Source organism: Saimiri boliviensis, chromosome 13 (assembly GCF_048565385.1).
Source record: "Saimiri boliviensis isolate mSaiBol1 chromosome 13, mSaiBol1.pri, whole genome shotgun sequence".
Lineage (NCBI taxonomy): Eukaryota > Metazoa > Chordata > Mammalia > Primates > Cebidae > Saimiri > Saimiri boliviensis.
In genome coordinates, this window is record NC_133461.1 from 62848135 (window position 1) to 62872766 (window position 24632).

At 38.1% G+C, this 24632-nt stretch overlaps 1 protein-coding gene across 4 annotated transcripts in view; it reads right to left on the reverse strand.

Moving 5' to 3' along the window:
* Positions 1–24632, reverse strand: part of L3MBTL4 (L3MBTL histone methyl-lysine binding protein 4) — a 456802-nt gene that overhangs the window by 210003 nt on the left and 222167 nt on the right. For all 4 annotated transcript variants that reach the window (XM_074383753.1, XM_074383752.1, XM_039463865.1 and 1 more), the window contains exon 13: positions 16221–16335. In XM_074383753.1, coding sequence (XP_074239854.1) covers positions 16221–16335 — 115 coding nt within the window. The remainder of the gene's footprint in view (positions 1–16220; positions 16336–24632) is intronic.

The following is a 24632-nucleotide window of genomic DNA, read 5'->3' on the forward strand; positions in this document are numbered from 1 at the left end:
CACTGTAGAACTGAGAGAGAACAAGCCCTCACTGAGTATAAGAGTTAGTGCTGTCTTGAGGGAGCTCCTTGCAAAGAGATGTAAAAGACCAGACCTCCTACCTGCTGCCTGACCAAATCAGCAAGTAGCAATGCTCGTTTGCACTGTGGGTATAAAGGCATTCCATTCAGAGAAGGAGAGAAAGCTCCTATGATACAGTCTAACCACTCAAATTCTAACTTTCCCATGCCTGAGTGAGCGCCTCAGTGCCAGGGACCACACGAAGTGCCATCCCAGTACAGACTACAGCAGCACCAGGCTCCATGAGGTCAGAGGCCACAGACATAGCAGGACCAGGAGAGCCTGGGAGTCTACTAGAAGAGAGATTCCCTCACTGGCATGCAGAACTGGAAGAGACTTAAAGATCACAGCTTCCAGGTCCCACAAAATAAGAATTCCTGTGGCAAGCCTTTGAATCATTTCTGTGTTCCCCATTCAAGTTGCAAACCACTGACCTAGTCTGTCCACTTATGTTTGTAATAACAAAATAAAGGTTTAGATGGTCACATAATTTGTGCCAGCTCAGAAGTCACATTATGGTATTTAGGACAAAAATTCAAGGTGTCTGACTTGCAGATATATACTTCTTTACAGCTATGCTGCACCATAAGCAACTGCTACAATAAATTTTTTTAATTTGTATATATTTTTTGAGACAAAGTTTTCACTCGTTTCCAAGGCTGAAATGCAGTGGCATGATCTTGACTCACTGCAACCTCTGCTTCCTGGGTTCAGGCAATTCTCCTGCCTCAGCCTTTAGAATAGCTGGGATTTACAGGTATGCGCCAACATGCCTGGCTAATTTTTTTGTATTTTTAGTAGAGACGGGGTTTCACTATGTTGGCCATGCTGGTCTCGAACTCCTGACCTCAGGTGATTCACCCACCTCAGCCTCCCACATGCTGGGATTACAAGTATTAGCCACTGCGCCCAGCCTAATTTTAAAATATTTAATTGACAAAGATAGTATATATTCAAGATGTGTGACATGGTGATTTGATAAACATATACATTGTATGATGGTTTCCACAATCAAATTAAGACCTCACCACTCATGCTGTACATAATACTCCTATAACTTGTCCATTTTGTAGCTGCAAGTTTGTACATTTGGCCATCATTTCTCCATTTCCTTCACCCCTCAGCCCCTGGTAACCATCATTCTACTCTCCACTTCTATTAGTTAAACATTTTTAGATTTCATATAACAGGATCATACAGTATTTGTCTTTCTGTGCCTGGCTTATTTTACTTAGCATAATACACTCCAGTTTATCTATGATATTGTAAATGACAGGATCTCTTTCTTTTTATAGATGAATAATATTCCACTCTATGTACAATACCATATTTTCTTTATCCATTCATCCATTGATGGACACTTAGGAAGCTTCCTTATCTTGGCTATTGTGAATAATGCTGCAATGAACACAGGGGTACAGGTATCTCTTGGAGATACTTATTTCACTTCATTTGGATACATACTCAAAAGAGGGATTGCTGGATAACATGGTAATTCTGTTTTTCATTTTTAAAGGAACCTCCATATTGTTTTCCATAATGGCTGTACCAATTTATATTCCCATTAACAGTATGCAAGGATTCTCTCTTTTCTCCACATCCTGTCCATTACTTGTTATCTTTTGCATTTTTGATAATGATGATCCTAGCAGGTGTCAGGTGATATCTCACTGTAGCTTTGATTTGTATTTCTCTGACAATTAGTGATGCTGAGCACCTTTTCATATAGCTATGGCCTGTCCATCTGTATGGCTTATTCAGAAAAAGAAAATGTCTATTCAGGTCCTTTGATCATTTTTAATTATTTAATCAGGTTTTCTTTTTTTTTTTTTTTTTTTTTTTTGGCTATGAGTTACATGAATTCCTTACATATATGTGGATATTAACCCTTTATCAGATGTTTGTATCTATTTTCTCCATTCCATAGATTGTTTCTTCATTCTACTCACTGTTCCCTTTGCTGTGTAGAAGCTTTGTAGTTTGATATAGTCTTATTTGTTTATTTTTGCTTTTGTTGTCATATTTAAAAACTATCACAACCAATGTCTTGATAGAGCTTTTTCCTATGTTCTCTTTTAGGAGTTCTATGGGTTCAGATCTTACATTTAAGTCAAGTTAATTTTTGTATATGTATAGACAAGGGTCCAATTTCATTCTTTGCATTTGGATATCTAGTTTTCCCAGAACCACTTATTAAAGAGATTTCCTTTCCCTATTATATATTCTTGGTGCCTTTGTCAAACATGGGTTTATTTCTGGGCTTTCTTTTGTTTCATTTGTCTATGTGTCTCTTTTTATGCTACTAACATACTATTGTGATTGCTGTAGCTTTGTTCTATAGTTTGAAATCAGGGAATGTAATGTCTCCAGCTTTGTTCTTCTTTCTTAAAACTGCTCAAGCTACTTGGGGTCTTTTGTAGCTCCACGAGATAGCTTTTTCTATTTCTGAGAAAAATGCTATTGGAATTTTGATAGAGATTACACTGTAAATTGTTTTGAATAGTATGAATTTTAACATTAAGTCTTCCAGTCCATGAATTTGGGATATCTTTCCATTTATTTTTGTCTTCTACAATTTCTTTCAATGTCTTATAGTTTTCAGCCTGCAGATATTTTACCTCCTTGGTTAAATTTATTCCTAAGCACTTTATACTTTTTGATGTTATTGTAAGTAGAATTAGGATAGCTCATTGTTAGTATATAGAAACCCAACTGACTTTTGTGTATTATTTTGTATCCTGCAACTTTACAGAATTCATTTATTAACTCTAAGTTTCTTTGTAGAATTGTTAGTGTTTTTGATATGGTTTGGCTCTGTGTCCCTGCCAAATCTCATCTCAGATTGCAACCCCCATGTGTCAAGGGAGGGAGGTGATTGGATCATGGGGTGGCTTCCCATATGTTGTTCTCATTATAGAAAGTGAGTTCTCAGGAGAACTGGTGGTTTTATAAATGGCAGTTTTCCCTGTGCTTTCACTCTTCTCTCTCCTGCCACCTTGTGAAGAAGGTGGTGGCTTCCCATTCTGCCATGATTGTAAGTTTCCTGAGACCTCCCCAGCCATGCAGAACTGTGAGTCAATTAAACCTCTTTCCTTTACAACCAGTCTCAGAGAGGTTCTTTATAGCAGTGTGAGATCAGACTAACATAGTTTTCTATATACACAGAAGGTAGTATCATTGGCAAACAGACAATGTAACTTGTTCCTTTCCAATGTGAATGACTTTTATTTCTTTTTCTTCTCTAATTGCTGTGGCTTGGACTTCCAATACCATGTTGAATAGATGTGAACTAAAGTAGGCACGCTTCTCCTGCTTCTGATTTTCTATCTGGATGATCTATCCATTGTTGAGAGTGGGGTACTGAAGTCTAATACTATTAATATATAGCTATTTCTCTAGTCATGTCTAATAATATTTGCTTTACATAATAATCAAATTTTTAATACATTTATATACAAAACTTTCTTATTTCAACTATTTCTAGCTTTAAAAGAGGGCAAGGGTCATCATGCACATCAAGACAGTCAAATATCTGAAATGAATAGAATGGAGTTCCACCATGTGCACAAGTATATATGAGAAAGGGGGAAAGAAAGGTATTCTAGTAGGTACAAGTATGGGTGATCCTACCACAGTACTCAAGAATGGATTCTTGACACAAGCATGGGACAGGAGTCAGAGACTACTACTCTTCTCCTCAGTCTCAATCTGTTCCTGCAATGTGAGCAGTTTTCTGAATGTGCAAACAACCTGGTATTGAAAAATGCAGTGTGATTATCATAAAGCATGACCCTCAGTTCACACCAGTGACTTCAACTAATGCTCAACAATGCCAACTGTACATTTCATGATGGAGGTAAAACACTCTGGTGGACTTACTAAGACAAACGTTTCAGTAACTGTGATTAAACATGGTTTTTTGTGTCACTCACTGAATTTAGACCCTTACCATAGAATAAAATGTGACTCCATTGTGTTAAAGAATTTTCCCTGGCTGCCTGGCATTATATAAAATTTGGCCAGAGGGATTACATAAAAGATTCCTCCCTTTTTCTAATGACTTCCATTACAAAATAGGTCCATTGACATGAAAAGAAAAATGATGACTTCAAAGTCAATTATGGAAAATGTTCTTGTCAATCTAAAAAACATAAACTGCTCATTAAAGTATAAAAACTTCCAAAACCATATTTCTTTTACTCTGCTTTACAACTCCTTGGAACAATAAAAGCTTTTAACGTTCAAGAAAAGAGTCAAGTAAAATAGCAACAAGGAGAATGTGGGTTATTCAAAAAGAATAATGCCTTGGAGAAGAGAGTTGGTAATGCAGAAAAAAAGGGGGGGGTATGCGGTCAGCAGCTGTAACCTCCCCTACATGGCTTTTAGCTCATTGGTGATTACAGAAGTAAAACTACATATAGAAAATTATTTATGAAGAACTTAATGCAAGTTAAGAGTATTCTAAAGAATGCTATAGAGTGAGTGAGATGTAACAGAAGACTGAACTGCCAGAAATCTAGAAGGTCACTAAAAATATAATATGGCGAGGCTACTGGCTGCTCAAAGTAGATCTGACTTTGCATCTGTAACACCTAGGATGCAAGCTCCTAAATATGCAATCCTGTGAGTCGGTCACGGAGGAAACAATCTATGGTTCTGACGGCTGGATGGACAGGTGCACAGAGCTGTTATCCCAAAGACTTGGGTAAAGTATTCTCCCATCCCCTCTAATTATAGTAAACTTATGCGGTGTAGTGAAACTGACTGCTTCGCTAAGGAAAACAAATTCCAATTTTTACTTTCTGGTTTGAAATGAATACCAAAGCATAAATGAAAAGTAACACAAAAGCCAAAGGCTCTTAGTTCTTAAATATGCTGAAAAATTTTCAGTTCTCTAAGTCTGTCATTTAGTGCTCATTGAATTTTAGGTTTATGTACATTTTCAACTTCTTGATTCTTGGTTACTTAGCATGCAGAGTGAAATGAAAAACATCATCATCTTTATACAGCTTTCTTTCAGAATGCAAATATATAATGTTTCTTTTACATTAAAAAATACTTGATTCTATGTTCATTCCTAGGAGTCATTTAAGGATACCTCTACTTGTGAAATAAAACTATGACGTATTTTAAATCTTTCTAATACCATGAAAGACAAAAAAAGATTTTCCAAGATACTGATGCCTCTAAGCTTGTCCTGAAAGCAACACATAAAGCTGCCCTTGCTCACTTTCCATTCTCCTCGAGCCCCAATTTTGAAAGAAGATATTGCTATAAATAAGAAAAAGCATCTTTGAGAGGAGAAATTTTAATCTCTTAACACTAAATACTAGTGCACGCAGTAGTCAAAAGAGCCAGACATTGACTTCTCTGTGAATCTCTTCGCTACGGCACTACCACACCATGTGTGTTCACAGGACTTTCTCTCTTCCTGGTGCCTTTATCATCATGGTCACCAGTGTAGAACTACATCACACAGGACTTTGCAAATTCTAGCACAGTGGTTAGCACATTAGAGATACCAAATAAATCACTATTCAATTACCACAACACTGAGATGATAAAACCTTTCCTCATGTAGTATTTTCAGGCAGTCACTTGATTGCTCAACTGCTCAAGGGTTTCATTAACCAGTTATTGTAGGGTGATGCAGACATACATATAGGTAACAATTGTATCCAGTTCCCTTCCCTGCCACAAAGGCATTATTGTCTTCTGAAAAGGTGAAAACTCGCTGAGAAAAATCCTAAAAGGTCTGTGTGCAAACTCAGGATCTCCACTCAACATCCATATGCGGACTTGCATAAATCTACAGCCAGATATAAGGCATAAATTGGGATAGGGTGCAAATTTGCTTAGACTTACTGTCAAAACACTGAATTGTTTCATCAGTTTTAGAAGTGACTGGCTATTATACTTGTTTTAAAGGTCTGTAAATTTGCAAAGAGCCGTGCCTTGTTTAATACAATGTACCATGGTCTGTGCATGTGACGACAAAGACCGCTGTGCCACATTGTATCTCAGCTGTGAACAAAGTCATCAAGCTAGAATGAGAAAATAATCTGCAGAATTGTTCTGAGCTAGCACTAGGCATCCAAAGACTAAGTTTTAGAGCCAAGTAAATAGATTCTGCCCTCACACCTCCAGAATGTAAAGACACAGGATAAGCGCTTCAACGAGCAACATTTAAAACTGACAATATCATTATGACTGTAAGTACATTTTGAAATGTATTATTTTTTCTTGATAAGTCTATCATGTAGATCTGCAATTAGGGACTTTCAAAATAGCTACCTTTTTTTAAAACACAATATGCTATAATTGTCTATTAAGTCAATGAGTACTTAGGGACTCTTAAAACTGCTGATTACTTGCTTGCTGTAATTTGGAAGAACAAGTACTAAAGATTCCTTGTGAAATTCTCTTTAAAATAGAATGAAATTGAAAATGTGCTATTACCTGGATAAGCTAACAATATTTTTTTCTCAAAATGACATCCATCCATCATCATATTAATTGTTTGACATCTGGCCAAAAAATTACATTAACTTTTATTTTATAATCTAAGTGAATTTCCATCTCTGAATAACATTTTCTAATCCCACAGAGTTTCAATGCTCATAAAGGATGGCATTATTAATCATTCATTGCTTAGTGTAGATTAAGAATTTTATCTCACTTATCAGGATAAACAATGTACCAGCCATATGGTGTATTTACAAGTCAGTCTGTTGTATTTATACATGTGCAATATAATAAATGAAACTGGATAAAAATGAACTATACCTTTTATCAAGTTATGTTCTATTATGCTTGTTTATGTTTAACCATTAAATAAATTAGCAATGTTCTCAAGGCCATTAATATAAATTATAAAAGTTACATATATTATATTGTAGTTTGTATTACTACTCTATTAACATACCCTTTAACTTCATAATGATGGATAATTTAATTTACTTTGTAATCAAGCATTATAATTACTCCTAAATACAAATTAAACAGAAGCTAAAGAAAGAATAATGACACAATTATTTAGACATGGAAGCCAGCTAAGAAATCTCATTTTTCTGCCTCTCAGCTTCCTATTTATAAGGGTTTCCTTTGTCATTTAGGGAGGGTTATTCTGGCCTGTGTCACTCCTACTAGGCCTGACTAGACCAATTCCAGAGCTACTATTCAAGAACTCACTCACTTTATGAAGGTCACAGGCGAGAGCCCAAGGTGGCGTCTAGAGATGCATGTTGATTTTGCATTAAGTGATTAATCAACACATCACAGAGAGATGAATATATTGATAATTGTTTTCTGGAAGTCAGACCATGAAAAACACTAAGAGATACCATATTCACTGTCCTTCCATTCATGAAGCTTACAGTTTCATGAGAACTAAAGACAACTGTGATGATTACATATTGTGATATGCACTGTGGAGAAAAGGAAGTGGTGAAATGAAAAATAATAGTGGGTCTGGCGTGGTGGCTCATGCCTGTAATCCCGGCACTTTGGGAGGCCGAGGCAGGTGGATCAAAAGATCAGGAGTTCGAGACCAGCCTCGCCAATATGGTGAAACCCTATCTCTACTAAAAGCACACACAAAAAATTAGCTGGGTGAGGTGGTACACGCCTGTAATCCCAGCTACTCGGGAGTCTGTGGTAGGAGAATTTCTTGAACCTGGGAGGTGGAGGTTGCAGTGAGCCAAGATTGTGCCACTGCACTCCAGCTTGGGTGACAGAGTGAGATTCTGTCTCAAAAAAGAAAAAAAAGAAAGAAAAATAATAGTGGTTGCTGTTCTTTACATAACATGGCCCATGGAGGCCTAAGAAGGGATCATTCAAGATGTATTATAAAAGGTGAGAAAGAGCCACACATTAGAAACGCAGATAGACCATTCTGAACAGAGAAGACAAAGGCCTTAAGGTGGAAAGAGTTTATGTTCACCAATTGAAAGAAAGGAGTAAGTGTAGCAAACGAGAGGCTAAGAGAAGACAAGGAGGCGAGAGGTGTGCATGTACACACTCCTTCTCTCTTCTCACACGTCCCCCTGTTTTCATTTACCCCTTCTTTATGCTGGCCTGGGAGTGGGCATCTGTTTATAAATAGGAGGCCTCAAAACAAGGCTGGAGCAATACTAAGGGGCAGCTGCACATCTTTGGAAAGAGATCCCACATGGCTACTTCCACATGGCAGAAGGTCAGTGGCCAAGTTAAGGAGCCCAGGGCTATACTTCCATTTTGGCACAGCCTATTTGGTACATGGAGGGAACCCAGAAGTTCTTACATGCCTCAGTAAGGAAGCATAAGGTCTCTAAAAGGGCTGGTAGGTGAGCAGAAGTCTGTAGACTAGAGCAAACAGCTAGGATCACACTCCTTGGAGGAAGGATCTTGAGCAAGGACCAGCAGGAATGTCTCTTTATGAAAAGGTACGACCATCTTCTCCCTGGGAAGAGTGCGCCCTGTGAGCTGCTGATGATCAGGAATGATATGAAGTCAGCAGGTGATCCAGGTATGAGTCTATGCTGCAATGTCATCTGTTTTGGGGCTTTGCCGCCCTCTTCCCCTCATGCTTCATGCAGCATTGCTTATGCTGCAAAGAGAGGATGCTGTCCCTTGCTGGAAACCCAAACTCGGCACTTCTTTAGGCTTGGACCAAGGCTGGGACCTCACTGGTTCGGTTACCCACTTTCCTGCCCAGACAGGGGATAACCAGAGGGAGACTCATCTGATTAGAAAAGTACATATTGCAGGGTTTAGGCAAGTAAGGATGCTTTCTGACCACGGCCAGAGACTCCACTCTGTCTCTAACAAGCTGTGTGAATCATTTAGTTTCCTGGTCTCTGGATAAGAGGCTTGGATCATAAGTTCCTAGGATTCCATCAGTTTTATATTCCACATCCCTATCTTTGATGACTAGGACAAGAGAAGATGAATCGAAACATCTCTTTTGCATCTATTTGTTTTATGCCCAAGCTGGTGGAGCAGCTTTGTCCTTCTTAAGTTGGAGAGGCAAGGTGTTGCCAACCTAAACAAGAGCCCAGCCTAATCTGCTGAGATGGTCCCTGCATGGGAGGCTCCAGGGAATGCTGCGTGGCTCTCCCCGAAGGGCCAGGTGCCACCAGCCCGCTCCATACCTCACCACCCCTTGTCACTGCATGTCAGTTTTTTGTCATTTCAAAGCAAACACTTTACATATACCCCGGTGAGAAAAGTCTATTAGTTACCAAGTGGTGCATCCAAATCTGCATTTAATTAAAAAATGAGTATTTTGTCTTAAGCTATATCTACCTTATTAGAAGCATTGGAACCTGTCATATTTTTGTTTTGTCATTTTTTTCCTACTTTAAAACATTTACAAAGCATTTCTATGTAATCAAATATTTTATTCTGCAGTGTTTAGCTCTGATTTCTGAAAGAATGTTTAAAACAAGGACTGAAGGGACAGGGAGGGTGAAGTAAGCACAGCTATTCCCATCCACAGCGTGGAGAGGTGTGCAGTCCTGGGGGCTGCCCTGCTGGTGGACTGGCACATTCCATCCTGGACCCTTCATCAAGTGTTTCCTGACATGCAATTAGCATCTGCAAGAGCTGCAAAGGTTCCACGGAGTGAGGAACAAGGGTGAAAATACAGGGACCCCACCCTAGGTGATCTCCTGATCTAAAAGATGAGCCAGCATGACTTACTCAGTTACTATCTTTTGCGTTGCAAGTCAGCAATGTTCAGAGGTGTTCCAGACACGGAGAGGGAGAGCCAACAGCAGCAGAAGGTCCCACCACCATGGAACAAGGTGCAGGGTATGAGAACATAAACAAAGACCATGCACTATCAGGTCAGCCTGGGAGAACTACCATTAAGAAAAATAAAAGAGATTAGCGGGATTGCATCTCTGGGAGATGACACTCGAACAAAGCCCTGAGGACATGTGGTGGCACCAAGCTCCAAGCCAAGGGAACAGCAGCTGCAGAAGTGGAAGTGTTGCAGGTGAACTGCAGTCCCTGCACAAGGCCAAGGAGGAGCTGAGTGAGAAGACAGAGACCGGGCTGGGGAGGGCCTCGCGTGAAGATCAGCACTTTGCAATAAATTCTGTGAGACAGGGAAACACCACTAGGAGGTTCTGACTTAAGACAAAATGTAACTGCGATAAGACAGAAGAGAGGATAAATGACTGTGGGGCGATGCGGATGAAAGGGCAATTCATTTCCCCAAGGACATCAGACTAAGCTGTGGCGAGGAAGTGATGCATGCATGCAAAGGACTTCACCTGTTCTGCTCTAACACCAGAAAGGACTGGCACTGGGCACAAGGGCACAGACCCCACCCAGCAGCAGAAGAAGAGGTGTCAGTGTAGACTATGACTAGAGGTAGGAAGAGGCTCAAAGACCATCCTGTTGCCTAAATCAGAAATAAAAGAATGGGAGACTCTAGTGGAAGGCTCAGGTGAAGATTGGTTATGTCCATTTGGTTTATGACTGGAAAGTTCCATAACAACTCAGTAAGGATAATTTTATTTCACTTGTGATATATTTAAAATGTATTCTCTCTCTCTCTCTCTCTCTCTCTCTCTCTCTCTCTCTCTCTCTCTCTTTTAAGAGCAGCAAGCAGTTCTCAGTTGAATTCTGCTTCAAGGGCCTGCTTATCTTCTGTCTGACTCAAAAATTCTGAATGTTGTGAACTGTCCTAAATGTTATTCAACATCCACTCTGCAATCAGCAACCCCTTGATGGATGGTACAATTGTAACAAGTATCTAGGGGAAAACCACACTGGTTGTATACGTTTTAGGAAACAATGTCAGCTCCTAGTTCTCTGATCGTTGAAGTGAATCGGCAGCATGGGGCACAGATATGCCTGTGCTGCTCACCCAGCGCAGCCATTTCCTTAGGGTCCCTGTGTGCCAGGCAGCTCAGAAGCAGCCAAAGCTGTGTTTAATCTCACAGGCCTGCAAGTTCCAGAGATCAAGGAACTCATTCAAAGGCACTGAGTTGGCTAGGTGTGGTGGTTTATGCCAGCAATTCCAACAATTTGGGAGGCCAATGCGGGTGGATCACCTGAGGTCAGGAGTTTGAGACCAGCCTGGCCAACATGGTGAAACCCAGTCTCTACTAAGAATACAAAAATTAGCCAAGCATGGTGACGGGGTCTGTAATCCCAGCTACTCAGGAAGCTGAGGCAGGAGGCTGCAGTGAGCCAAGATTACACCATTGCACACCAGCCTGGATGACAAGAGTGAAAATCCGTCTCAAAATTAAAAAAAAAAAAGGCACAGAGCTAGTCAGAGCAGAATGGAAATGTACATACAAGTCCTCCTAACTCTAGAGTCTACCATCTAGCTTCTCAAACTTGGTTAATTTCCAAAGCAAGAAAAACTGGACATCCCATTGTCCAATAGAGTAGGTAATCTGTCTGTGAATAATTAATAACATAGTAAAAGAAATGAGCTCTATGTAAAGAAAGTTCACATCAAGTATGACTATGATTATAGTCTCCAAATGATGTGACTACAAAGATTGCCAAAATGCGATCCAGTTAGATGACCAAAGCTGGCATGGTTTTTAGGTTCTGATATTTTCGTATTTTTTAAGGACATTCAGAAAACACAAGCATGATAGCAAGATTTTGACAACTCAACAAGGGTAAGTCATCAGTATTTAATTTCAATTCTAACTATAGGAAAAGCCCACCATGAGGGACCACATGTCAAATAAAGCAGACAAATCACGTCCTCATGGATGAGGAAAGGAGAGTTTAAGCAGGCAGCAGGGCACCAGGGTGAACTGAAAGTGATCATCTGTAGTTAGGAATGGCAGCTAAGAGGAAGCTGTCATTACCTGGTCATACAAATTGGACTCTTTCTAGTTGAATGGGAATATATATTTTCATTCTCAAGAGGCTTTTCTCAGTTAACTTTTCAAGAACTTACACTGAGCCTTAGGTCTTGACCACTACGGTCTTGGCTCAAATTTACTGCACAAGCATTTCTGCTAAAGCTGGGGTCCACAGTGTGCACTCTATCTTGGCTCAATGTCTGCAATGAGATTAAATGGCACTAGAAAAATAGAAATAAACTAAAGGGACTGTTACTTGTTTAGAAAGACCTAAAATTTTAATAAGTTCTAATAAAATGTACAACAAGTTCTAGCGTTGACTACACTTGTGCCATTTTCACCTCCAGAGAGGCTGCCACTAACTAGCCCAGGCCTGGGGTGCTCTTCTGAGCCCAGCTCAACACTGTTCTGAGATTCCTTCCTGGACTCACCCCACTGCATTCTGCTCACTCTGAAAAACAACAGTAGCAATCTAGATTTTGTTTTTACTCATCCATAGGCAGCTGTATGATTTTATTCTGCTTCACACATTTGTAAACCACAGCCCCTTCAGACATAAATTAGAAACTCACTGAAAAAAATAAATATAATGCTTACATATTATCTATCTATATATATATATATATGTATATCTCCAAGAGAGCTGAGAGAATATAAGTATGTGTATACATATATGTGTGCATATATATTATCTCCAGATAAACATACAGACATGCATTTTTCTTCCTTTGTTTCCAAGGTTTTTATTATAATAACAACTACTAATATGTAGGAAAATAAGAAAAATATTCATAAAAAAGATAAGAATAATAGATTTTAAAACTCTCTACCTCATATTTTCTCTTGATCATTCTTTTTTCATATAGTATCACTGGTAGACAACCTACTGTGATATCTTTTGTAAAAATCCACTAAAGTAAATCGATAAATAAAGTTCAAGTAAGATTCCAACTCTATAAAATACAGATTACATGATCTCTAAGATTTTATTCCCAAGTTCTCAACTTTCAGTAGTCTTTGCAGTATGTGACCAATCAAGTTATCATATATAAGTACTTATCACAATTGTTGAGTCACACAAATACAGTAAAAATGAAACAAAAGAGTTCAAAAAACTCTGAAAGTTAAAATATCTTAAAATACCTCTAAAATATCTGGAAATTAATGTTGGTCAGCTGACTTTATTTGTATGTGATAAAATCCTGTCTGTGGTTGTATAGATCTACTTACAAAACTCTATTTTGATCTAATTTTCAAAGATATAGGACATTATAGTGAGAAAAGTTTAGTGTGAATTACACGAGTAAATAAGATTAACTCATTGACTTAAATTGGCATTCAGAATAAAAGATGATTGGGTGTGGTTGTTTGTACACATATCATAAATAAAATACAGGGTAAAAGTCAGGGTGGTACATGTGACTCCTCTGCAGAGCAAGTGCCTAGTGGCCTCCACCCCTCACAGGCATTTGACAACAACTGAGCGGTGTGACTTTCCCATGAAAAAAGCAAAGGTATGGAGGAAAGTTATAGAAAGGTGACATACTGTCTTCAGATTCTTACGAGGCCAGTGTTCAAGATGCTGTGAGTAAATGTATGATATAAACGAAAGGTTTTGAGAGAAAATGGTGGAGGATAAAGGTAGGGAGGTGAGTATTTCATAGACTGTGAAGGGCTTTGTGTGCTCACGAAGGAGTCTCAGGCTGATAGGATACTCTATGCCAAAGAAGAGTTTTAAAAACACAAAAAATTAGGTGAGTTTTGGGTTTGATATAAACTATTCCAGGAAAGAAGAGGGAAAAAACAATCATAACGCCATTGCAACAGTCAATGGCAGGCCCTCAAATGTTTTGTTAGAGTGCCTAGAGCAACTATTGTTTCTATTTCCCAGTTGAAAAAGAATTCAGTGACAAATAAATAGCTAAGTAACAGAATCGGTTTTGGAGTAGGGGTGTGTGGGGTGGGGAGGTATGTGTGTGTGTATTTTCACTTTCACAATAGGGGCAGGGGCGACACATATTGAACCACATCACAAGCATGTCTCAAAGTCTAGACATTTCAAAATCAATAAAACATAAATATTTATGGTACAGACATAAATAATTAAAACCATAAGATTAACCAAAAAACCTATAATAAGCTATATTAATCTTGATTAATCTAAACAAGTTGATAACAAAAAAGTCAAGCACAGCAAAAACAGAAAATCACAACCAACCAAAGGCAGCTAATTACAAGTTATCTTACCCCCCAGTTCCAGGGACTCTAATTACCTACCTGTGAATACACAAAATACTAATCTTGCAATACTGCCAACAACACATGGAAGTCAAACTTCTTAAGAAAAAATGAATTAAAGTATTTGGAAAACCCTAATCACATTAATTTTAGCTCAATTTCAAATCTGGAACTCTTAGTAACTCCCACTTAACAACTTAGTAAGAATGAAAATCTAGAAAATGTCACATTATTTCCTGAGAGCAGTTATTATTAATTGAGCACATACTATGTGGCAGGCAGTTTTTGAATTCTATCCATTCATTTATCTCATTTAATAATTGTAAACTCATGAGGTAGAGATTAATATTATCTTTATTTTATAGATGAGGAAACTGAGGCATAGAGAGACACACACTAAGCAAGCTTTAAACTGAGATTCAAAACCCAGCATTCTGACTCCAGTTATCTCATTTTTAACAACTAGTGTATACTGCTCTAGAACTTGCATTTTTAGATTCATTCTAGGCTCATCAGGAGAACCTGTGCATTTCACCAGCAGACCTCAGACCATCTTCTGAGAAGCATCTGTAACTATCATGACACCTCAGAAAAATGCAATAGCATTGAAAAGATGCACTGGGGGTCAAAGATGGATTCCAGAGAATTAAGAAAGAGAACAAGCAGGGGCACTTGGTGACTGTTTATTCGTATGGGTTAAGGAAGGGGCAAAGAGGGAGCAGCATCTGGAACGGCAACTTAGGAAGCAAACAGAAACTACAGTAGAAAGAGTAAGTTTTTGGCTTGGGATGGAGTTTGGGTTTGATGCATAGACTCTGGGATGCTTCTGAGACATTCAGGTAGAAAAGCCAGGTGGGTAGAGTGACAAAGGAGCAGGCAGTGGTTGGAGTGCAGTGAAGAGAGCTGTCCCTGTACCTGCAATGCTGGTGCATGCCTACCCCAGTGGAGATCGTTCATACATGAGAAAGTTCCTGGATGAGGGATGGATGTGTGGGGTGTGTTGGGGGGTTCACATAAAGTGAGAACCGTCTCCCTGACATGCTGGGCTGTGAAACAAGGCAGAATGAAAAGCAAGATGGAGGAAACCACAAAGCACAAATGCTGGTACCCTTCCCTACTTGGAGTCCTCCACATGGTGCTGACCGTGGTCCCCTTCATTTTACACTCTTGGGGTACTGGTCCTACATGTGCCAATATGCTGTAGGCTCCATAAGGGCCTTCATCTCTTTGATTTTGTAGTTTTTGAAGAACCTAGCACAATAGAAAACTGTTTCTCCAATTATTTAGCCAGAAATTCTTCTCATTTTTACAAGAAGTCCTTTAAGGTCTAAGGTTCGAGCATCATTAGGCTGGCTCCATGTAAGACATCCTCATTAATAGAAAAGTATTCTAGCTTGGCCTTAAGAAATCAATGGGAGGGAAAGAGAAGCAGTGAGGGACCAAAACGAACATGAGAACGGAGAACATTTGCACTTGCATCTGGAGCTGGTTATTAGTCATGTCAGCCTAATCAGATCAGTGGACTCCTTCAGACAAAAAAAATAAGGTAGCTTGGTTTGCAGCTCATTAAAATTTAGAGTGGTTAATTTCCTATTTAAGTAGCTAGAAAGTCAAAAATAATAAAGATGCAAGTAAAGTAGAGGATTTTAAAATTTTTTTCACAAGTAAAAAAAAAATCTCAAAATTGTTGGAAGTTAAAGCATTTTAATTTTCCAAAAGACTTTGTGTAGTCTATTCTATAAAATAAAATTAAGACCAGATGTTTAAAAAAATAAGATGAACTTGTTCAAAGCAATGACCAAAATTAGATGGATTTAGATGTGCTAGCTCAGTTTTCCAAACTAAAATGTAGAAAATGAAGATTCCCATGGAAAATACCATAAAAATAATTTTTTAATGATTATCGCTTTTCATTAACATAACACATGCCCTTTGAGGCTAAATTGTAAATAATTAGCTTTCAGTGTAGCTGGTAGTGATAATTAATTCGCCTATGTGATATTTAGCTTTCAAATGCCTATAATGGCATGAATAAGCAACATTATGGCTGGAAATCAGGCCAAGTATTTAAAGAGCAATGACAAAAAGCGAAGTACTCACGCTGCGGCACCTCCAGGGGATGTCCTGTGACATCACACCATCCGATTGGGTGGATGTCGGGGCTGTCCACCTCCACCCAGTAGTCATACTTATGGTCCCAACCATCAAAATGAACCTGTTAAAAAGAGTTTTCAACGATTAGTAATTAGCATTTAGTATTTCACTAGTGCTGTATTGAAATATTTGAATACAATCTCTGAAGTTGAGATTGAAATTTTATTAATCACACCTTGCAATTGAAATAATATTTAAAATGTGTCATTCTACAGCCTCCTAATCCAGCCAACAAAGGCAACTGGACCAATTTTTCAAAAAAATTAAAGAGGTTGGTAAATAAAACATTTGACAGGGATTGATCAGAATTTGAAGAAGTAAGACCAATCTATTTTCTCAACTAAGACAAATACTGGAATGCTGTTGAGGGCACACACTCTGTCCCGGGCAACTGTCCTAGTAACCACTTCAAGAACCATGTCAGCATCATCAACGGTAAGAGTCACCAACTTGATACTAGTACAAGGACTGTAATGATGGGAAATATACAGATTAGAATATAAAGAAACAATTAATTGCTAAAACCTCACAAATGAGAGATGGGCCCCTTTGGAACAAGAAGGCAAAAACAGTAGACAAAATACGCTACACAGGTAGACAGATTTTATTAGCCACCATAAGAGCTATTGAAAGACCAAGCGTAAGCTATCAAGAAATCTTCCAAAGAAGAGGTAGGGCCCAGGTCTAGTCATCCCACCAGCATAGGCTCAAGCAAGGCTAATTATTGCAAGGATGATTTATCTTGTATCTTATCTACAAAACACACACGCATATACCATGCACATATATAAGAATAATTAAATAAATCCCAATTTCCGAAACAAAAATCTAATTCTTCTTCCTTAAAGTAAAAATAATTATTTCTTTTTAAAAAAGCTATATCCTTTCCAATGTAAAGAAGCCCACTTAAGTTTTTGAAAATCATATTTGAATAAAAAGAGCAAGATGCCTAGTGCTATAATAAGCCAACCTGAAATATAAATCCATTATGCAGAACATAAGACCAAAAAAGCAAAATTCTATATGTTCAATCCCAAATAAACTCTCAATATTTTTTCTCAAGAGTCATCTTTCTAAGCAAGTGGTTTTCCAAGTGTGATTCCCAGACTATCAGCATCACTGACCTGGACACTTGTTCAAAACGCAAATTCTTGGGCTCTATCTCAAGCCTACTGAATCAGAAACTCTAAAGGTAAAGCCTAACAGTGCGTGTTAACAGGTTTTCTATGTGAGTCTGCTCTATGCTAAATTTGAGAACCAGGGATTACAGTAATAACTTTCAAAAGTATATTTCTACCAAACTTAGGTTTCTGACCACAACAGAGTGCCCTTTCATAGTAATAACCATAAAACTGGACATATGCAGCAATGTTTTCTGACATCGGACAACAGGCAGCAAAGAAATGCAATCCCTACGTAAAAGAAAACATCCCAGATGAGCCCTTAATATCAACCTGGAGACAATTTCCTGATTGCAGCACAGAGAGGAAAAACATAAAGCAGTTTTGCAGTCAGAGAGACACAGATTGCAGATCAGAGGTGACGATGCAGCTGGGAGTTAAAGAGCAAAGTACTGGAGAAGACAGAACTACAAAAAAAGGGAAACTAAAGGCAGGGCATGGTGGCTCAAGCCTGTCATCCCAGCACTTTGGGAGGCCAAGGAAGGAGAATTGCTTGAGCCTAGGAGTTCCAGACCGGCCTGGACAACATGGTAAAACCTCATCTCTACAAAAAATACACAAATTAGCCAGGTGTGGTGGTGTGCACCTGTGGTCCCAGCTACCCAGAAGGCTAAAGTGGAAGAATCACCTCAGCTTAGGGAGATCGAGGCTGCAGTAACCCATGATTGTGCCACAGCACTGCAACCTGGGTGACACAGTAAGACCCTGTCTCAATAAAGGGGGAGACCTAAAAGCCCATGTGGGGTTATTCACAAGACCTTGGTCAAGGGCTGGACTACCCATGTACCAGGTGAGACTTTCTGAAACCAAGGAGAGAGTGGTCAATATGAGGCTGAGAATGAAACGAAGATACTAGAGGTCACACCTTCCTGGGAGAGGATAGAGACTAATGTGGAGAAACCTCAATAACACATTGACAATTTGACTGAGATACCACCAAGTTCACACTTTTGGGAAAAGAAAGATTTCCTAGATTAAGCATTACTCATGAACTTCCCTAAAAAAGGGATAAAATCAAGCCTCAGCAAGATGAATAATTACCAGTAATTAACTTCCCAACAGAACCAAATCTACTCTTTTTAAAAGAAAATAAATATTCCCACTAGATACTGTAACATTCATTATGTATAACACAAAAATTTATTAAACATGTAAATAAGCAGGAGACCGTGAACCATACTCAATTTGTAAGGAAGTTGTCAACAGAAATACACCCTGAGATGACCCAGATGTTGTAATTAGCAGGCAAGGACTTCAAAATAGTTATTGAAATATGTTAAAAAACATAATAGAACATGGTCTTACTGAGTGAACAGAGAATCTCAGGAGAGAAATAGAAACTATAAAAGAGAAGCACATGGAAATTCTAGAACTCAATAGCAAAATATCCCAAATATTGCTTGATGGCAATATTATTGCTAGATGGGAATAACAGCAGATTGCAGATGCCAGAAAAACAGATAAGTGAATATAAAATAGAAAAACAGATTCATAGAAATTATATATAAAATATAAAAACACATTTATAGAAGTTATTAATCTAAAGAACAGATGTTCAGGTGTGATGGCTCACACCTGTAATTGCAGCACTTTGGGAGGCCAAGGTGGGCAGATCACCTGAGCCAGGCACTTGAGACCAGACTGGCCAACATGATGAAGCCCCACCTCTACTAAAAATGCAAGAATTAGCTGGTGTAGTAGTGTACACCTGTGATCCCAGATACTCGGGAGGCTGAGGCACAAGGATGGCTTGAACCTGGGAGGTGGAGTTTGCAGTGAGCCGAAACTGCACCACTGCACTCCAGCCTGGGCAACAGAGCAACATTCTGTCTTTAAAAAGAAAAAAAAGAAGAAGAACAGATGATGCGAGATTTAAATAATGAATAGAGCCTGATAACATCAGCTCATCCAACATACGCATATTTAGGACATGGAGGGAATGGAGCAGGAATAGTTGTCAAATGAAACAAACATAGAAGAGATAAGGTTTAAAAAAAAAAAAAAACTCCCTAATTTGGCCAAAAATACCAATTTGAAAGCTTAAGAATGGCAAAACCTGAGCATAACAAACACAAAGGAAATCAAAACTAGGCAAATCGTAGACCACTGAAAGTGAAATATAAAGGGAAATCCTGAAAGCAACCTGAGAAATGCAATGCATTACAGAGAACAGAGCCACGATGGGAAAGTGGGCCACCTTCTCACCAGAAACAGTGCAGATAAGAAGATAATAAAATGACATATTTAAAACACTAAGAGGAAACATAAAAAGCTGTCAAACAGAATTTCAATTCCTACAAAAACAACCTTCAAAAAAGTAAAATAGAGAAAATCTCAAATAAACGAAAACAGAAGAATATGCACATATAGTTTTATACTATAAGAAATATTACAGGAAGCATTTCAGGCTGATGCTAAGTGATACCAGATGGAAACTCTGGTCTACGTGAAGAACACTAGCAATGGCAAATATGTGGGGAAATATGCAAGGCTAGTTCTGCATTCTAACTGTAATCAATTAATTCATTACACCATTGCAATGGATATAGAAAAAGTATTTGACAAAGTTCAATACACAATGATAAACACTTCAGCAAATTAGAAATAGAAGGGAACTCTCTTTGTTTGATAAAAAGCATCTGTGAAACACTTACAGGTAGTATCATACTAAGAAATACTTCATAGAATGCTTTGCCCCCAAAATCAAGAATAAGGCAAATTTATTCATTCTTACTGTTTCTACTCAACATTGTAATGTAGTGCACTTAGGAAAGAGAAAGAAATATTAACAAAAGGCATGAAAATTCCAGAATCAGTCAATATAAAACAATCAGTTGTATTAATATATACTGGCAACAAAAACTGAAAAAATACTAATTTTCAAAAAATTTCCTTTAGAATAGCATTAAAAAATGAAGAACTTAGCAAAACATCTGAGAAAGTAAGAAAATGTACAAGACCTACACATTGAAAACTAGAAAACATTCCTAAGAAACATTAAAAGATGATCCCACATAAGTGAAGGGAACTATCATGCCCACAGGCTGAAACACTCAATATTACTATTAATATGTCATCTCTTCCCAGATTATTCCACAAGTCAACATAATCCCACTCAAAAAGGTGGGCCTTTTGTTTGTATAATTTGACAAGCTGATTCTAACATTACAAAGGAATGAAAAATGATCTAGCTTACCCAAAACTATTTTGGAAAAAAAATTAACAAAGTTGCAGGATCGATATTATCTGATTTTTAGAATGACTACAAAGGCATAGTTATTAGGACAGTGGTGTACTGGCTTTAGGGTAGGCAAACATATTAATAGAAAAAATACTGTATGTAAATTGATCCATATATGTGCAGTCAATCGATTTTCAAAAATACAACAAGAGTATTAAATGAGTATTAAATGTCTTTTCAATAAATGGAACTAGATGCCTAGACAGTCACATGTGAAAAAAACAACAAGCAGCTGACTTCTACATCACGTCCCACATACACAAGAATTTGAAATGAAACATAAGTAAAACATAAAAGCTAAAACTACAAAACCCAAGAAGAAAACTTAAGATAAAGTCTTCATGATATTGGAATATTCAAGAATTTATTAGCACTATCCATACAGTAATAAATTAATAAATTCATTTTTAACTGAATCAAAAAGTTTTATCAAAATCATCAAGAAAAATAAGAAGTGAGCCACAGACATTTGCAATACATTTATCTGACAAGAGACTTGACAAAAAGTTCAATGTAAAAAATGGGCAAAAGACTCAAGGTACATTTTGAAAAAAAAAAACATGAATTATCAATAAACAAACTTTTAATCTCAATATCACTCTTCATCAGAGAAACCAAAATGAAATACTACTGCATACCCACTGGAGTGACTTAAATGACAGACAAAATTTCCCGACATCGGTTATTGCCAAGGCTGTGGAGCTCCCGAAACATTCACGCCAATGCTGGGAGGAGTGTAAAATTGCACAACCACTTTGAATAATGTTATGCTACTTTTTAAAGAAACTTAAACCATGTGCCTACCCTGTGACTCCTAGTAATTCCAACAAAAGTGATGAAAATATAAAGTGTAAACAATGTCCCTTGAAGTTTTATTCATAATAGCTCAAACCTGAAAACAGCCCAAATGCCCAACCGGTGAACATACATTCACAAACCAATGTGCTATGTCCATAAAATGAATATTAGTTCAGCAACAAAAAGGGATAAACTGTTTACACATACATGAACATGGGGTCAACAGACTTCATATTGAGCAAGGAGGCAGACACAATAGTGCATGCTGTATGACCCAACTGTATGAAATCTGACAACAGGCAATAGAAAGCAGGTCCATGGTTGTCTGGGAGGAGGGTGGTAGCAGGACTGGCTGAGAAGGAGCGCAAAGGAAGCTTCTGTGTTGCTGGAAGCGCTCTGCATTTCAACTGGGATCATGGCTATGCAGGATATGTTATACATTTTTTAACACCCATCAAAATGCATGCATGAAATCTGTACATCTTATCATTTGCAAATTACATCTCAATACAGTTACTTTATTTAAAACATTTCTACATTCAGCTTCTGTCACATGTGGCTGCTCTGTCTCTTACTATCTTCTACTAATGGTGATGTTGCAGCACTCAAGACACAGCCAGACACCCTAGGACTGTCAGTACCAGGCCAGTGAATATTCGAGGTGTGAACAGGCAACACTGATGTTCCTTTTCGGAATGATGCCTCCTGCTCTGGATTTACCAACAGAAAGAAGTTCGTGTAAGTCCATATAAGGGAGTGAAGAAGAAATAAAATAAATTTCCCAAGCTTCAGCTAATTTCAATGCCCTTCCTCTTTTAAGTCTGCAGGGGAATTGTTTAATGTTTTGAAAGCAAGGAAGTTCTGCCAAAGCACAAACGGGATAGGCAGGCCAAACACCCAAGCAAAATCCTGCTTCGAGGAGTGAGGCCTTTGTAACTATTGGGGTGAACCTGGGAATCCGACGCAGAATTAGGCCTAGACTGAAGAAGTAAAAAAAAAAAATTTTCAATTTGTTTTTGACAGCAAGTACAATATTTTTATGTACCCTATTTGACATTTTCCTCTTATGTTCATTAATAAATATTAAATAATAATTTAATATTTATATACAGGGTTGTATATAACTGTTTACAGTGAAACCATGGGAACTAAATATAGCTCCCCAAATCCAATGGTGTGAGTCTCCAAATTTATAATCAAAATCTGTGCCTATATATAATACATCTTTATGAAAGATATTTATATATCTTTGGATCATATCTTGGGATTTGTGGAATAAAAATCCAATTTAAAAAATTCTAACCAGATGGTCAAGATAATAGAAGAGACTGGCATTTTAAGTCTATTTACCTAGAGTCCTTTTGTAAAGCAAAGCCTCATTTTGAAAATCAAATCATCTCCAGCACTGTATTTCATACATTTATGATTTTTTGCATATTTGGGTTTGCATAAAATAAAAATGCAGATGCTTCTTGCTCAAGCTTTGATAAACTAGAAAACAAAGGTCAGATCACTGAATCAACCACCGTCTCAAGTTCTTATCCTTAAACAGACAGCAATGCTTCCTGACGGTGTTAACATTACACATTAGTTATTAAGAGTGGTAAGAACTAACTTGGACATTTAAAAATTAGATCAGCATATTAAAAAAAGAAAGAAAAAAAATCCTTAGCATAAATCCAACACTTCCAACCATCTGCACCAACAATGTCTCTGCTTTTCCTTATCTTTACTTCCAATGCCCACAGCCAGACTCGCCCTGAGCCCCTTAAATGTACCCCAACGCCTCACGCATCTTTGCTGCTCCCATGGCACTTAGCACTGTGTCTCACAGATTTTAAAGACTCAAGGCCCATCGTCTGAATAAGATGCAAGTCACACCTCTTCATTGTTCTTTTGGGCAGTTGAAAGATAAGGCAGTTACCGTAATACTTAGGAACATCGGGGCTAAATTTAATGCTCAATCACAATAATTTTATTAGCCTAAGTGATCATTACACTTGTTTTCTTTTGCTATATGGTTTTTAAATTTTTAATTTCCACTTTAACCGGCTTATTGGATGTGTTTATTTTATTGTCAGAGTCCTCAAATCTATTTTACATGCTTATGGCAAATATGATATAATGGTAAGCATAGATATGACAGTAACTTATTCAGAAACAGCCTCTATTGTGCCCAAACTCTTCTAGCTTTAATTTAATATACTTTGAGTTAAACAGGCTTGAATTTCATTCTACAAAGGAGAACTGGGTTTTAATATCTTATCCAGATACCTATTGCTCATAACTATTGGTGCTAATAAGATTATAGTTCATCTTACTTCCTGTGATGCCAGGCTCTGGGCTCTGTTGAGGGATGGCAAAGGTGCACTCAGGGATAGTACTGAGGCAAGACATCTGCTCTGCTGTGGGGCAAGAAGGCTTACACCATGCCTTTACAGAATACCATCGTAATCCAAGAGCAAGAGTGGTGGGTATGGCAAGGGACACACTTTTATTGTGTGCTTATATATTCCAGGCATAGTTGTGTGTGTCACACATACACATACATGGCACAGCCACAGCTTACTGCAGCCTCAAATACCTGGGCTCAAGTGATCCTCCTGCCTCCACCTCACAAGTAGCTGGAACCACAGGTGCATGCACCATACCTGGCCAATTATGTTATTTTGTTTTTCTGTAGAGTCAAAGTCTTGCTTTGTTGCTCAGGTTGGTCTCGAACTCCTGTTCTTAAGTGATCCTCCTGCCTCAGCATCCCAAAGTGCTGGGATTACAGGAAGGAGGCAATTAATGCAGCCCTGTGTATCACCTCATTTAATGTTCCCAGGTGTTACTTTAATAGATTAATAGGGGCCTCACAGACGTTAAGAGGTTTGCCAAGGTCACAAGTCATTCAATGGCAAAAGCAGACTTAACCTGAGAACAGTTTTCTGAGAAAACCATGAAAGAAAATAAGTAAGGAAAACAATATAACATTGACTAATTGAGGGATATAGTCCAGAGCTACCTATACTTTTCCACACTAAACCTTAACTTCACATTCAGCCCATCTGCTTCCAGGCAAGGGTAATGAAGGAGATAACATGAAGAAAAAAAGTATATACACCTTCAAGACATTTTACTCTCACATTACTATCC